Source organism: Podarcis erhardii (genome assembly GCF_964252035.2).
Source record: "Podarcis erhardii genome assembly, chromosome: 15".
Classification (NCBI taxonomy): domain Eukaryota; kingdom Metazoa; phylum Chordata; class Lepidosauria; order Squamata; family Lacertidae; genus Podarcis; species Podarcis erhardii.
Window position 1 is genome coordinate 10656354 of NC_138505.1, and position 13232 is coordinate 10669585.

Genomic DNA, 13232 nt, shown 5'->3' on the forward strand with positions numbered 1-13232 from the left:
TTTAAATGTGGGGTCCCAGAAAGTGTTTTTTCATAGAAGAGGAAAGGGGGAAAGGGAATAGAGGATAAGGAAATAGAGGATCCTTGGGAGGGTGTTCCACATGGAGGGTGCCACTACCAAGAAGGCCCTCTGCCTGGTTTCCTGCAACCTCACTTCTTGCAGTGAGGGAACCACTAGAAGGCCCTCAGAGCTGGGCCTCAGTGTCCGGGCTGAACGATGGGAGGGAAACGCTCCTTCAGATATACAGGGCTGAGGCCGTTTAGGGCTTTAAAGGTCAAGTCGTAAGGTGGGGTTGCCGATTCAAGGCAGCAGCACCGAGTGAGCCATCCTTGAACTCCCGACCCCCAGCTCCCCAGCACATCTACATACCAGCCCGCACTCCAGGGCCTGCTCAGGCAGGAGGAAAGCAGCAAAGTCAGTGAGCAACTGCGGCCACTCCCTTAGCAGGTTCCGCAGTCCCGCGTAGAGGTCGACGGCCGTCTGTTTCTGGGCGTTGCTCTCGAATTCGTAGATGATGTGCAGGAACTCCTCGTACTTGCCGGGGACGTTCCGCAATGCCTCGCGCACCTGTGGAGGAAGACGCCGGCGTTAGGTCAGACGGAGCGCGGGGAGAAACGTCGCTCGTGCGCAGAGCAAACCCCAAATCCCAAAGCAACTACACAAGCCCACAGGTCGGCAGGCTTCATTGCAGCTAGGCATCCGCCGCTCCCAAAGAAGGCAGCGAAGGCCACCGAATGGATGGCTTTAGAAGAGGAATGGGCAAATTTGTGGAGGAGCATAGAGCTACCAATGGCTGCCAGCCCTGATGGCTACAGTTTTCCTTCACTGCCGGAGACAGTATGCGTCTCTCGCTGGGAAACCCACATTTGGAGAAGCAAGAGGCGCCATCAAGGATGTGGTCTAGCCAGGAGAAAGCACTTGAAGGAAGGTGCAATGAGCTATGAAGAGGTTTGGCCTGGGAAGAGTCCCGAGGGCGAGATAAGAGAGCTATCGGGGGCCACATCTGGTCTCCAGGCCTGAGGCTCCCCGGTCTACAGGACCTAAGCGGTCTCTGGTTTGGTGAACATCTGGAACTCTCTCCCGATTTAAGGTCGCTTGCAACTCTACATCCCGACTTAGCAGTTGGTGAGGAGTCTCCTCCTTACCCTACTCAGGTAAGCCTGGGCAAAGGCCAAGTCCTTCTGCTCCCGCAAGGGGTCCCTCTCCAGAATGTCTTCGTCATAGAGCAGCAGCAGCTTGGAGGTGTCTTTGCTGGCACGAGCCCGGCCTCTCTTCGCTCGCGCTCGGTGGGAGCCGCGGCTTTTGCCCGGTGCTTTGGCGCTCTCTCCTGGAAAAACACAGAAAGCGATCCGACCGCAGTCCGTGGAAGAGGCTGCGTGCCCCTTTTCCAGGGTTGCCAGAGCTTTTCCAGGGTTGCCACCTTCTGCGTGGCAGATCTCGCATCAAGCACACGGGGGGCGGGGGGGGGGAGAGACCAGGTGACCCTCCAGGCTACAGCCCCCTCCCATGGCAGGAAGAAGCAGGACAAAAAGGAGCAAATGCATCTTAATGCGCAAAGTGAATGAACGGGAGCAAAACCTGGGTCATACTGTCTTGTGAGATTTTGATTTTAATATTGTGCTTTAATGCTGTAACCTGCTCTGAGACCTTAGGATGCAAGGCAGAATAATGATAATGATAACAGCAACTACTACTACTACTACTATTATTATTATTATTATTATTATTATTATTATTATTGGAATCCCTCAGTCCTGATTCCCTCTAAGATCCAGGCAGATGGACAAGGGGTATTTATTTATGACTCTTTATTTCTCTCTCTCTCTCTCTCTCTCTCTCTCTCACACACACACACACACACACACACTTCAACTTGTATTGGGGCATGGCCATTGTTCAATGGTAGAGCATCTTCTTTGCATGCAGAACATTCCCAGGATCGGTCCCCAATGGCATCCCCAATGACTCTCTGCCTGAAACCCTGGAGAGCCGCTGCCAGTCAGTGTAGACAACACTGAGCTAGATGAACCAATGGTTTGCCTTGGCAGAAGCCAACCTGCTCTGTTCCTACGTGTCCCAAAGAGACGGGGCCAAGTCCTCTCCCCAATTCTGCCACCTGCAACTCACCTGGGACGTCCCTGCTGGGCTCCACCTCCGGGGCAGCGCAAGTGAGGGCGAGAGACTCTGCCGGCCCGTCTCTGGGGTCTGCAACCTCGTCGGCCATTTCGTCCTCCTTCTGCAAGCTTTCCGAGTTCTCCCCCTCCCCTTCCCCCTCCCCTTCCTCTTCCTCTTCTTCCTCCTCCTCCTCCGGCTCAGAGTTCTCCTCCTGGGAATTCTCCTCCTCGGATTCGCCCTCCTGGCTCAGGCGCCTCTCAGAGGCCAGCCACGTCAACTTCTCCATCGTCTCCTGAAGCGCACAAGGACCAAAACATCTTGTCAGCTCTCCGACATAATTCCTGCCTCATCTGTGGCAGAAGCAGCGTGGTCCATTCTAGCTATGAAGCTGGAACTCAGCTGGGGCAGGCAGTGACTCCTAGCAAAGAAGAAGCTTGCCAGGCGGCTAGAGGCAGCTCCTTACTGCCCCACCAGCTTCAGCCTGCTCTTAGCCAGCCCCTACCTCCTTACTTACAGCCAATCTAGGGGGAGGCACTGGCTGTCAGCCTCCTCCCCTTAGCGCTGCCCTTGTAGAATGCAGCTAGGAGGAAGGGAACAAAACTAGTATCAGTCAGCTCCGCCTGTCGCTGGCGCCACCTACTGTTGGGCTCCCAGCCTTCCACCCCACCGGCCACCACTAGAGGATACCTCCACCCATCCATTGGCCCTGCTCTGTCTCCGATTGCCTCTAGCGCCACCTACTGTTGGGCTCCCTTCCTTCTGCCCTGCCACCCCAATGTGTGAGACTCACCACTCAGACTACTCTGCAAAACCCACGCAAGAATAGGATGGCACACGTATCTTCATTTTATTTTCTATCATTTCCTAATTGCTTCCCACAGAACACCCCAAATCCATTTGACAATAAAACAACACATACAGAGAGAAATAATTTCAAATTCTACATTCATTGCCCCTCCTGCTTTTGCATGTGCTCCACCCACCAATGACCTGTGGCCCTCAAAAGGCTGCCCAGAAGAGAATGACCAGAGATTCACTGAAGACTGGATTAAATTTACAGAATATATGCAAAAATTATGTGATGATCAGATAACGTTTGTATGCTTTCAGGAAGTTCTGTGAAAATGTAAGGTAGAAATATTGTTTTAAAAATAAGGTAGAAAATAAGATATTATTGTAGTGCAATATTAAACTAAAAAATGTGGAAGAAGTAAATAAAATGGATTATCAGACATGCTGAGGGAAGTAAAAAAAGAGAATGTTGGTGATAAATAAGATGTTTTGTATTGTATAATTTTATATTGGAAAATTCATAAAAATATTTTTTTAAAAAAAAAAAGAGAATGCGGCCCTTGAGCTGAAAAGGGTTCCCTACCCCTGTTCTAATGGTTTGGGGCAAGAGAAAGGAAGGGAAAGGAACAGTGAAATGTATATCCCACAACCATAAGAACTAGAAGCTTGGTGCATTCATGCGTACCTCTGCTTATTTCACACAAATATTAGAAAAATGAAAATCTAGAATCAAGATACACTGAAATCCACATCACACAGCAGATTCTATGCTTCTCCATAGGTGGAATAGGGCATCCAAGCAGAGGCCATACCCCGTCCACTCGCTCTCGCAGGAAACCCCATGGAAAGGAAAGCAGGCCTGGAGCCATTTTCCCTTCTCTTGGGCCCTGGTGCCTCCACAGAAAACATGTCTCTCCCCACCCCCTTTCCCCACAGTCGTTTTTGTGTTGTCCCCCCCCCCCTTGGACAAAACAGCTCTACCTGCAGCTCTGGTACGGAGAGGACCGACTCCTCCGAGGCGGACGACATTTCCTCATCTTCCTCATCCTGAGTGAAATCATCAAAGTCCTCTTCCTCCTCCTCCTCCGGCCCCTCTTTCTCGCCTGCCGACGCCTCCTGCCTGGCGGGAATCCCCCCAACGGCACGGCCGCCTGCGGTGGACAGATCCTTCTCCAAGGCAGCGCCGGAATCAGACCCTCCGGCGGCAGAGCTGCAGGCTTTCTCGGGAGAACCACTGCTGCTGTTTTCCGCCGCGCCGGCTGCACTCTGCAGGCCATCGCCTTGGCCTCTCTCCTCGTTCTGGCTGAAGCCCGGCTTGCCGTTAGCTTCCTTCCGCTCAGCAGTGCCCTCCGGTGTCGGCTCCACATCCAACTCTTGCCCCAGTTCCAACACCAGCTCCTCTCTGACCGGGCTGCCGGCGGAGCTCAGCTCTTCCGGAACGGGGGAAGCCACTGGAGGGAGGTCTCTGGGTTTCTCGGTTTCAACCTTCACGGTCTCCCCCATCTCGGGCAAAGAGGAGAAGAGCCCTGGGGTCCCCAGATCAGCAGACTTCCCTTCGCTTGGTTCCCCAAACCCTTTGACAGGAGTCTCTCCTTGGACCTCAAGGTCAGGATCAGACGACCACCGGCCGCTGTCTTCACTGGCAGAGACCAACGGCGACGTCTCTCGCGGCTCCGGGGATGCGATTCCGCCGGCAGGCGGGCTCACGAACACAGAATCCCTGGTGGATGTGGGGACAGGGGAGCCGGTGGCATTTGACGTTACCACCAGCGACGGTGCCGGAGGGGTTGCTAGCGGCTGGCTCAGCGGGCATGGGAAAGGGTTGGGGTTGACCAGCAAGGTGGTGATGGGGATGGGCTGAGCAGCGCTGCCTGAGGCGCTCGAGGCCAACGGGTGCAGGACGTTGCAGCCGTTGGCGATGCCGACCACTTTCACAGCACCGGCCGGCACAGTGAAGATGACCGGGGCTGGGTGCAGGAGGGGAGAGGGCTTGAACAGGGGGGCGGCTTTGGGGCTCTTCTTCTTCTGGTAGCCCCGGGGGGCGCCGGGCTTCCGAACCCTCGTCGCAGGCAGCGCCGGCGGGATCATCTTGGTCTGGAAGGCGACCGGCAGGGAGGAGACCAAGTTCTGGGGCAGAGCGGCAGCCAAGCAGGCTCTGGAGCCGGACTGGGGCGGAGCAGAGAGCACCCCCTGGAGGTCAAAGCTGGCACTGCTCCCTGTGGCTGGCAGAAGGCTCAAGTGCTGAATTCCCCCTGGCAAGGGCTGCACCAGCGGAGCAGGCTGAATCAGGCGGGGGACGCGCCCGGGAGGCTTGCTGGGAGGGGCTTCCGGCTGAGGCTGCCGGGCGCCCACCTTCAGGTAGTGGTTGGTGCCGGCGGGGAGCAGGCAAAGGCCTGGCCGGACAGGGAGGGGCTTGGCGGCAGCCTGTCTCTGCCGCCTCCAGGCCTTACGGCAGATGCGGCTAGTGAGGGGCCTCAGGATCAGCTGCAAACCCTCGGGCATGCGCAGGGGGTATTTCTCATCCCTCGCAGTCTCCGCAGGATACCTCCCCGCTTTACCCAGGTCAGGATCAGAGCCAGGGAAGCTGGACACAGCTCCAGCGCTTTGCTCCAGTGCCTCCTGGATGAATGGCAAGCTGGCCTGGAGGTAGAAACAACAGGAAAGGGGCAGGGAAGGGGAAAGAGCCAATTCAGAATTACCGTATTTTTCGCTCTATAGGACGCACGGACCATAGGAGGGGGAGAACAGGAAAAAAAAATCTCCCCCTCTCTGCTCAGCGCCCCTTCAGCAAAGCGGCAGGAGAAACGGAGCCCTTTCCATTTCTCCTCCCACTTCGCTGAAGGGGTGCTGCGCAGAGAGGGAAAACTGCAGCGCCTCTCCAGCGAAGCGAAGCCTGAAGAGCAAGAGGGATCAGTGCGCACCGACCCCTCTCACTCCCCAGGCTTCAGGCAGCTATCCGCAAGCCTTCGGAGCACAGCGGGAACTCCTGCTGTGCTCCGAAGGCTTGCGGATAGCTGCCTGAAACCCCCGGAGCGCAGTGGGAGTTCGTGCTGTGCTCCGGAGGCTTCAGCGAAAACAATGCGAAGCCTCCAGAGCACGGGGGGAGCTCTCCCTCTGCGCTTCAGAGGCTTCGCGTTGCTATCGCTGAAGCCAAGGAGCCTGCATTCGCTCCATAGGACGCACACACATTTCCCCTTCATTTTTGGAGGGGAAAAGGTGTGTTCTACAGAGCAAAAAATACAGTATGCCTAAAGCAGAGAGATTAGCGAGGTGATGGAGGAGGGCTTTTTGGAACCTCAAGAGCAGGTGAGGGATTACAAGAAGCTGCCTTACTCCAAGTCAGACCACTGGGCCCACGTAGCTCAGCTCTATTACTGTAGTCTTCACCACTTCTTGTGGCAGTGAGTTCCAAGGGGTGAATTATGCATTGTCGGGCCCCAGGTCGTATCCTGAGCCCAGCCTATTAGTATATACAGGGAAGTATACGTCTACACTGATTATCAGCGGCTCTCCAGGACTTTTGGCATGGACACGTTTCCCAGCCTTATGTGGAGACGCTGGGGATTGAATCTCAGACTGTCTGCAAAATGATCAAGGGTCTGGAAACCAGGCCTTAGGAGGAACGGTTGAGGGAGCTGGTTATGTTTAGCCTGGGAAAGAGGAAACTGAGAGGAGGTAGGATAGCCTTCTTCAAATATCTAAGGGCTGCCCCATGGAAGAGTGAGCAAGCTTGTTTTCTCCTGCTCTGGAGGGTAGGACTCGAACCAATGGTTTCAAGTTACAAGGAAGGAGATTCCAACGAAACAGCAGAAATAACTTTCTGATGGCAAGAGCTGTGAAAGAGACTGCCTTGGAAGGTGGTGGATTCTCCTTCCTTGGGGATTTTTAAGCAGAGTTTGGATGGCCATCTGTCTTGTATTATCTAGTTGAGATTCCTGCATTGGACTAGATGACACTCGGGTCCCTTTCAACTCTACAGTTCTGTGATTCTATATATGCAATGCATGTGCTTGGCCACTGAGCTACGGTCCTTCCCCTGGAAATAAAGTAAGCTTCCAGTCCTCATGGTGCTGGATAAAAGGCAGGCTTGAACAGGAACATAAGGAAAATAACTTACACCAAATCAAACCATTGCTCCATTTGGCGTGGAACTGTCCTTACGTGGACCGGCAAAGAATATGGAGGGTCTGAGCCAAGAAAGCGGTCAGGACTGAAAGTTATGTTGCTCAATCCCTTCAGAAGCCGCCTTATACTGTGTCTTGTTCAGTACAGTGGTGCCCTGCAGGACGAATGCCTCGCAAGATGGAAAACCCGCTAGACGAAAGGGTTTTCCGTTTTGGAGGCGCTTCGCAAAACGAATTTCCTATGGGCTTGCTTCACAAGATGAAAATGTCTTGCGAGTTCCTGTGGGGTTTTTTTCCCTCCCCCCCCCTTTTTCTAAGCCGCTAAGCCAATTATCTGCTTATCCGCTAAGCCAATAAGCCGCTAAAAGCCGCTAATAGCGCTAATCCGCTAAGCCGTCAATGGGCTTGCTTCGCAGGACGAAAAAACCACTAGACGAAGAGACTCGCGGAACGGATTCTTTTCGTCTTGCGAGGCACCACTGTACTGTCTTCACCATCGCTCAGGGATGGGGAAGTTGCTTCCTTCCAAATGCTAGGCGGACTTCAACTCCCATCCGTCCCAGCCAGTGTGGCCAACAGTCAGGGATGATGGGAGGTAGAGCCCAGCAACCTCTAGAGGGCCACAGCTTCCCCATCTTTGGTCGACACTGATTGTCTTTCCCAGCCTATACTCACGAGAGGGGCCGAACGTAGGACTTAGAATAATAGAATCTTAAGAGTTGGAAGGGACCCAAGGGTCATCTAGTCCAACCCCCTGCAATGCGGGAATCTCAGCTAAAGCATCCAAAACACCTAACGACTTCCTGATGCTCTGCCACTGGGCTTCGTCCCTGACCTCAAAGGAGGAAATACCTTCAACCAGAAGGGCAAACGATGCTCCTCTTGCTCCACGGCGGGTTTCCATTCCCCAGGCTGGATCTCGTCACAAAGCTTTGGCAGGCTAGGCAATTGCTTCGTCGTCTTATAGTGCTGAGAATCAAAGAGAGAGAGAGAGAGAGAGAGAAACAAGTCAAGTTCTGGACTCCCTGCACCAGCATGGCTCTCTCCTGGGGTGAAGAACCTGTTAGGCCCTCCAGGTGGTGCTGGACTCCAGCTCCCATCAGCCCCAGCCAGCATGGCCAAAGGGTCAGGGACCATGGAAGTCCAGCAACACCTGGAGGGCTGCAGGCTCCCCACCCCTGTCTTACGCCAATCATGTTCCAACCTATCAGGGATCACATATTCAATGCACCTACAGAGCTGTGAAGCAAGGATAGGGAGTCTATGGCCATTTGGATGTTGCTGGACTCCATCAGTCCTAGTCAACGGTCAGAGATGATGGGAGTTGTAGTCCAGCAACATCTGGAGGGCCGCAGCCTTTACTTCCACTGGGGCAGGGTGCAAAGGAAAGGAAGGAGTTCAGCTCTAACAATAATTATTCATTCATTCATTCCCTGCCCATCTGGCTCGGTTTCCCCGGCCACTCTGGGTGGCTTCCAACAAAATACTAAAATACAATAATGTATTTTCCCAAACTACACCTGTTTTAGGACTACAATTCCCATCATCCCTGACCACTGGTCCTGCTAGCTAGGGGTGATGGGGGTTGTAGTCCAAAAACAGCTGTAGAGACCCAAGTTTGGGAGCCTTCCCTGCCCCCCTGGCTCCAGCTACGCCTACTACTTGATAGCCCAAGTAAGGTTGGGGCCGAGCACTCATACCCGCACCCCAGCCCTTTCAGCTTAAGCTGAGAGAGTAAACCACCTGGCGCCCCACTCACTTTGATGATGTTGTCGGGGACCCGGTTCATATTGAGGTTTTTGATCCGCACTGTCAGCTGGCGGGCTGTCTTGGTCATTAGGAGGTACCTGCTGATCAGAGGTTTGGGGAACTCCGTCCCTTCGAAATGCTTCAGTCCCAAGGCTAACAAACTGGCGGGGATGGGGGAGAGAAGACAGAGGGGAAAGCCAGTCAGGACGAGTGTTGAACCACCTGACTCTAGATGGGGGTTGCAGCTCCCATCACCCCTGATCATTGGCCATGCTGGCTGGGAGTTTCGGGAGTCCCAAGAACATACGAAGACCACACTGGTGGCAGAGCCTGCAATAAAGGCGGATCTTCCGACTCCTAGGAGGTCTTCCCTCCCTCCAAGCTGCCACAACCACTCGCCCCAAGGGTTGCATACACGGATCTAAACACCTACTTGTCTTCCCCTTTCGTGAAGATAATCTTGTCCCGGGGCAACTTGGCCTTTAAGGAGCAGGTGGGCAGCAACTCTGGGTACATGAAGACCCTCCGTGTGGCCAAAATCCACGCAACCTGCTTCGGCAGGCAAACAAAGTCGCTCACTGTAGGAAGAATCGGCAGAAAGGAAGGAGCAAGAGGGGAGAGGAGAGGAGAGGCAGCAATCAGAAGGATGAGCTGAAGATACACAGCGCCACTTGCTGAAGTCAAGTCCCACCCAAGGGACCATCTGCAAGGCAGTGTTAGAAACTCAAATATAAAAGCCAGGTGCCGAACGTCCCCTTAAACCAAGGTTACAGATGCCAAAAGAGAATGTCTAGTTGCCACCTTCAGACAAGACGGCTCTATGAAGAAATGGGTTTCTGTGCAGTCAGTTTAAAACTGACTCAACCTCCCTTTTCTTCTTTCTCCAAGAGAGCACTCTAGAATGCATCAACCTGAGCTGTTGAGCAAATGCATAACAAGAACACAACTGTATAAACAAACTCTCTCCTTTATCAGTCACGGCAAGGGATGACCTTGGCTGTTCCAGTAGGAGGGAGAGGGTGCCTGGAGGATATATATACTGCATGAAATTTCTCATTTCTTTGGACTTGCTGTGGACACACCACGCAGGTGCCTTTCTGCTGTTCCGGAGAGCAGAAATAAAGAACTCTTTCTCTGAACCGACCCTCGGTGTCATTTGACTTCCTTCCTCCTGTCCGGGAGCAACGCAGACCCAATCGATGAACTCCAATAAGGCTAAATCTAAAGTCTTATTTTTCAAATGATGCACTGAATGTGATTGAAAACCAGTTAAACATCTGTTCGAAACAGGCATTCTTTAAAAAAATCAAAATGCAATTCAAATAAAGTTAATCTAAAAATGATTAAAACACCTATCAGCTTTTATATGTCTGGATTGCCTAAACAAACGTGTTTCTTAGCAGGCACAGGAAATAGTGAAGGCACATGCCTTTATGTCAATTGGCAGGGAGTTCCAAAGTATGAACCTGTGAGACCAGGGTTCAAATCCCCACTCAGTCATGAAGCTCGCTGTGGGACCTTGGGCCGAGCGCCATCTCTCGGCCTAACCCCCCTCACAGGGTTGTTGTGAGGGTAAAACACCAAAAGTTCCTTAGAGGAAAGGCAAGACCTAAATGCCTCAAATAGACAATTAAATGTTGACTCCAGAAGCTCTGCACAAGGGACCCTGTTACACACCGTTCTTCTTAACCGCTTTGCGGGGGCTCCATTCGATCTTAACGTGCGAGTCGAAGTCCTGGATAAGCTGCAAGGCATCCTTCAAATTGCACGGCTGAAACGTGGTCTGGAATTTGGGCCCCAAGGGCTGGCGGAGGATGGCGGAGCTCTGAGCGAAAGTATCCAGCTCAGTCTATGGAACGAGAAGAGAAGGAAGAAAGAAACGGCAGGCAACCAGGGGTGAAGGGGCACAATGGCTTCTCAGCCCAGGGCCAGACCAAGACATTTTGCCGCCTGAGGCAAACCAGAAAATGACGCCCCCTGCCTGCCATGCCTTACTCCTACAGAGGGTTTTATGCCCCGCAGAGGACCTTAAGGTCCACAAATGACAACACCTTGGAGGTCCCGAGTCGCAAGGTGGTTAGATTGGTCTCAACTAGGGCCAGGGCCTTTTCAGTACTGGCCCCGACTTGGTGGAAAGCTCTGTCACAAGAGACTAGGGCCCCGCAGGACTTGACATCTTTCCGCAGGGCCTGCAAGACAGAGCTGTTCCGCCTGGCCTTTGGTCTGGACTCAGTCTGACCCTTATGTTTCCCTCCCCTTATGGTTTTGATCTATGGGCTACTTTTAAAATGAGGCTGCATTTTAAACTGTATTTTATTAAATTTTTTAAATAATATTTATTAAAGTTTTAAAAATTACAGAAAGAAAAAGTAAAAATACCACATTTAACAAAAACAAAACAACACATCACAATATAAAAAAACAAAAAAAAAACAGAGAAATAAAACCCATTAAACAAAAACAAAAACGCCAAGAAAAATACATCAGATCTCCTCATTACTAATCTTTCATTAGCTTATTTCCTTGACCTCCTCACACCTCCCTTTTTTGTATCCTAGGTCAATTATCCACTTCAGCAAATCCTTTCCCTCTTTTAAAAATTTTGTCCTGAAAATTGTCTTAATATAATGTAACTTTGCTTTTCCTCCTTTCACCAATTAACAGTCAGTTATTCCCAAATCCTTTATATCATTCCTGCTAAAATCATATAATATTATTCCAACATCCTTTTAACAGGTGTTAATTTTACAATATTTCTGTAAATAGTCTTTAAATTTCCTCCAATCTTCCTCCACCGACTCTTCTCCCTGGTCTCAGATTCTGCCAGTCATTTCCGCCAGTTCCATATAGTCCTTTAAACTGTATTTTAACCTGTATTTTAAATTGGGTTTTTTTTCTTTTTTTCCCCTATTATGTTTTTATTGTAATTTTACTGGTGTTAGCCACCCTGAGCCCGACTCTGGCCGGGGAGGGCGGGGTATAAAAAATATTATTATTATTATTATTATTATTATTATTATTATTATTATTTGCCTTCACTGAGGCTGCTTCCAAGCTGCAGGGATGGACAGGGCGCAGGGCCAGCTCTAGACATTTTGCTGCCTGAGATGAAGGACAAGGAGGCGCCCTCCTCCCACGAAGCCTAGACAGAAGCCAGCTAGACTGGTAGCTGAATGTTACTTCAATACAGGTGAAAGGAGGACTGCATCTTTCACCGCACTCAAGGGGCGAGTGCAGGGCACCCATAGTGTTCGCTCCCCCCCCACACACACACATACCTGACTGCTTCATTATAAGGCCAGCCCTCTCTCATCCTAAACCTTATTAGCGTTTGCATGGTGGAGATACCGGGGAATCAAAGCTGAGACGAACGAAATGGGGTAGAGAAAACCTTTGCGGCTGCAGTTGCCCCACAAACCCAAAACACTTCAAACTACCATCTCAGTCAGATTGCCTTTTATTATATCTGAGCTGCATGCTGCAAAGTACTTTAGATTCATCCAAAGCCCAGTGGGATACTAGACTTCAGGTTTAAAAGAAACAAAATTAAAACCTAAGCCGCTAGTCCTTATGGCCAACTCTGGTGGTGGATGGGGGAGAGCAGCAGTCTGGGAGAGGGCATTCTCTGTAGAAGCCCCTAAGCTGTGGAAACCCAGCCCCATTGAAGTGTGAAAGGCATCTCTGATTTAGTAACACCCTGGCTATTCTGCAACACAAGCCCCAAACCCAACCAGAACAATGCACAGATGAGAGAATGCATGGCCTCAGTCCTACGTGCGGCAGCAGAAAGTTCTGCCGGGGTGAAGCTGAGCCAAACTCCTTACCAGAAAGAGCCGTGTGGTGCTGGCCTCCGAGCTCAGGCTGGGGTTGCAGCTGCTGAGAAGGTAGGCCTGGGTCAAGAGTTGCACATGCTGCGAGCAGAGGGAAAAGAATCAGAGCTGAAGAGTTGGAAGGGCCCCCGAGAATCCAACCCACTGCAATGCAGGAATCTGAGTTGATGCCCACCAGAAATGGGTGCTATAGCCACAGGTCAGGAGGCCAGCGACCTCTGCAGACACACACAAACCCCATCTGGATTTGGGGGCAAGCACTGCAGACACCCTACCCCACCCTGTTCCCCAGGGTCAGCCTCCCACAATAGAGTAGTGCATGCAGACACAAGCTCCGCTTTCCCAAAGGAGGTCAGACCCAGTGGAAGCAATCTGAGCCTTGGAAAGCACATTGAGCTGAAAGAGGAAGTGGGAAAGGGTGCCGCTCCTTCACACTTCCGCCTTCAGCTCTATGACCCTTTTGGAAAGGAGGGAACCTCCTCACCATCTCATGACCAAGGGGACAGTGGGGGACGGGAGGTGGACTTTCCCTCCCCATCCCTTTTTCTTCATGGGCCATGACTTTTTAGACCAGTGCTTTTGGACTACAATTCCCATCATCCCTGAATGTTGGTCCTGCTAG

General features: G+C 51.9%; 1 protein-coding gene across 1 annotated transcript in view; it reads right to left on the bottom strand.

Moving 5' to 3' along the window:
* The window catches only part of GON4L (gon-4 like), a 40794-nt gene that overhangs the window by 9799 nt on the left and 17763 nt on the right, over positions 1 to 13232 (bottom strand). Inside the window, exons 16-24 of the mRNA XM_081840810.1 lie at positions 12605 to 12691; positions 10458 to 10629; positions 9214 to 9358; positions 8791 to 8941; positions 7884 to 8000; positions 3889 to 5547; positions 2128 to 2407; positions 1146 to 1327; positions 370 to 567 (exon numbers count right to left, since the gene is read on the bottom strand). Coding sequence (XP_081696936.1) covers positions 370 to 567; positions 1146 to 1327; positions 2128 to 2407; positions 3889 to 5547; positions 7884 to 8000; positions 8791 to 8941; positions 9214 to 9358; positions 10458 to 10629; positions 12605 to 12691 — 2991 coding nt within the window. The remainder of the gene's footprint in view (positions 1 to 369; positions 568 to 1145; positions 1328 to 2127; positions 2408 to 3888; positions 5548 to 7883; positions 8001 to 8790; positions 8942 to 9213; positions 9359 to 10457; positions 10630 to 12604; positions 12692 to 13232) is intronic.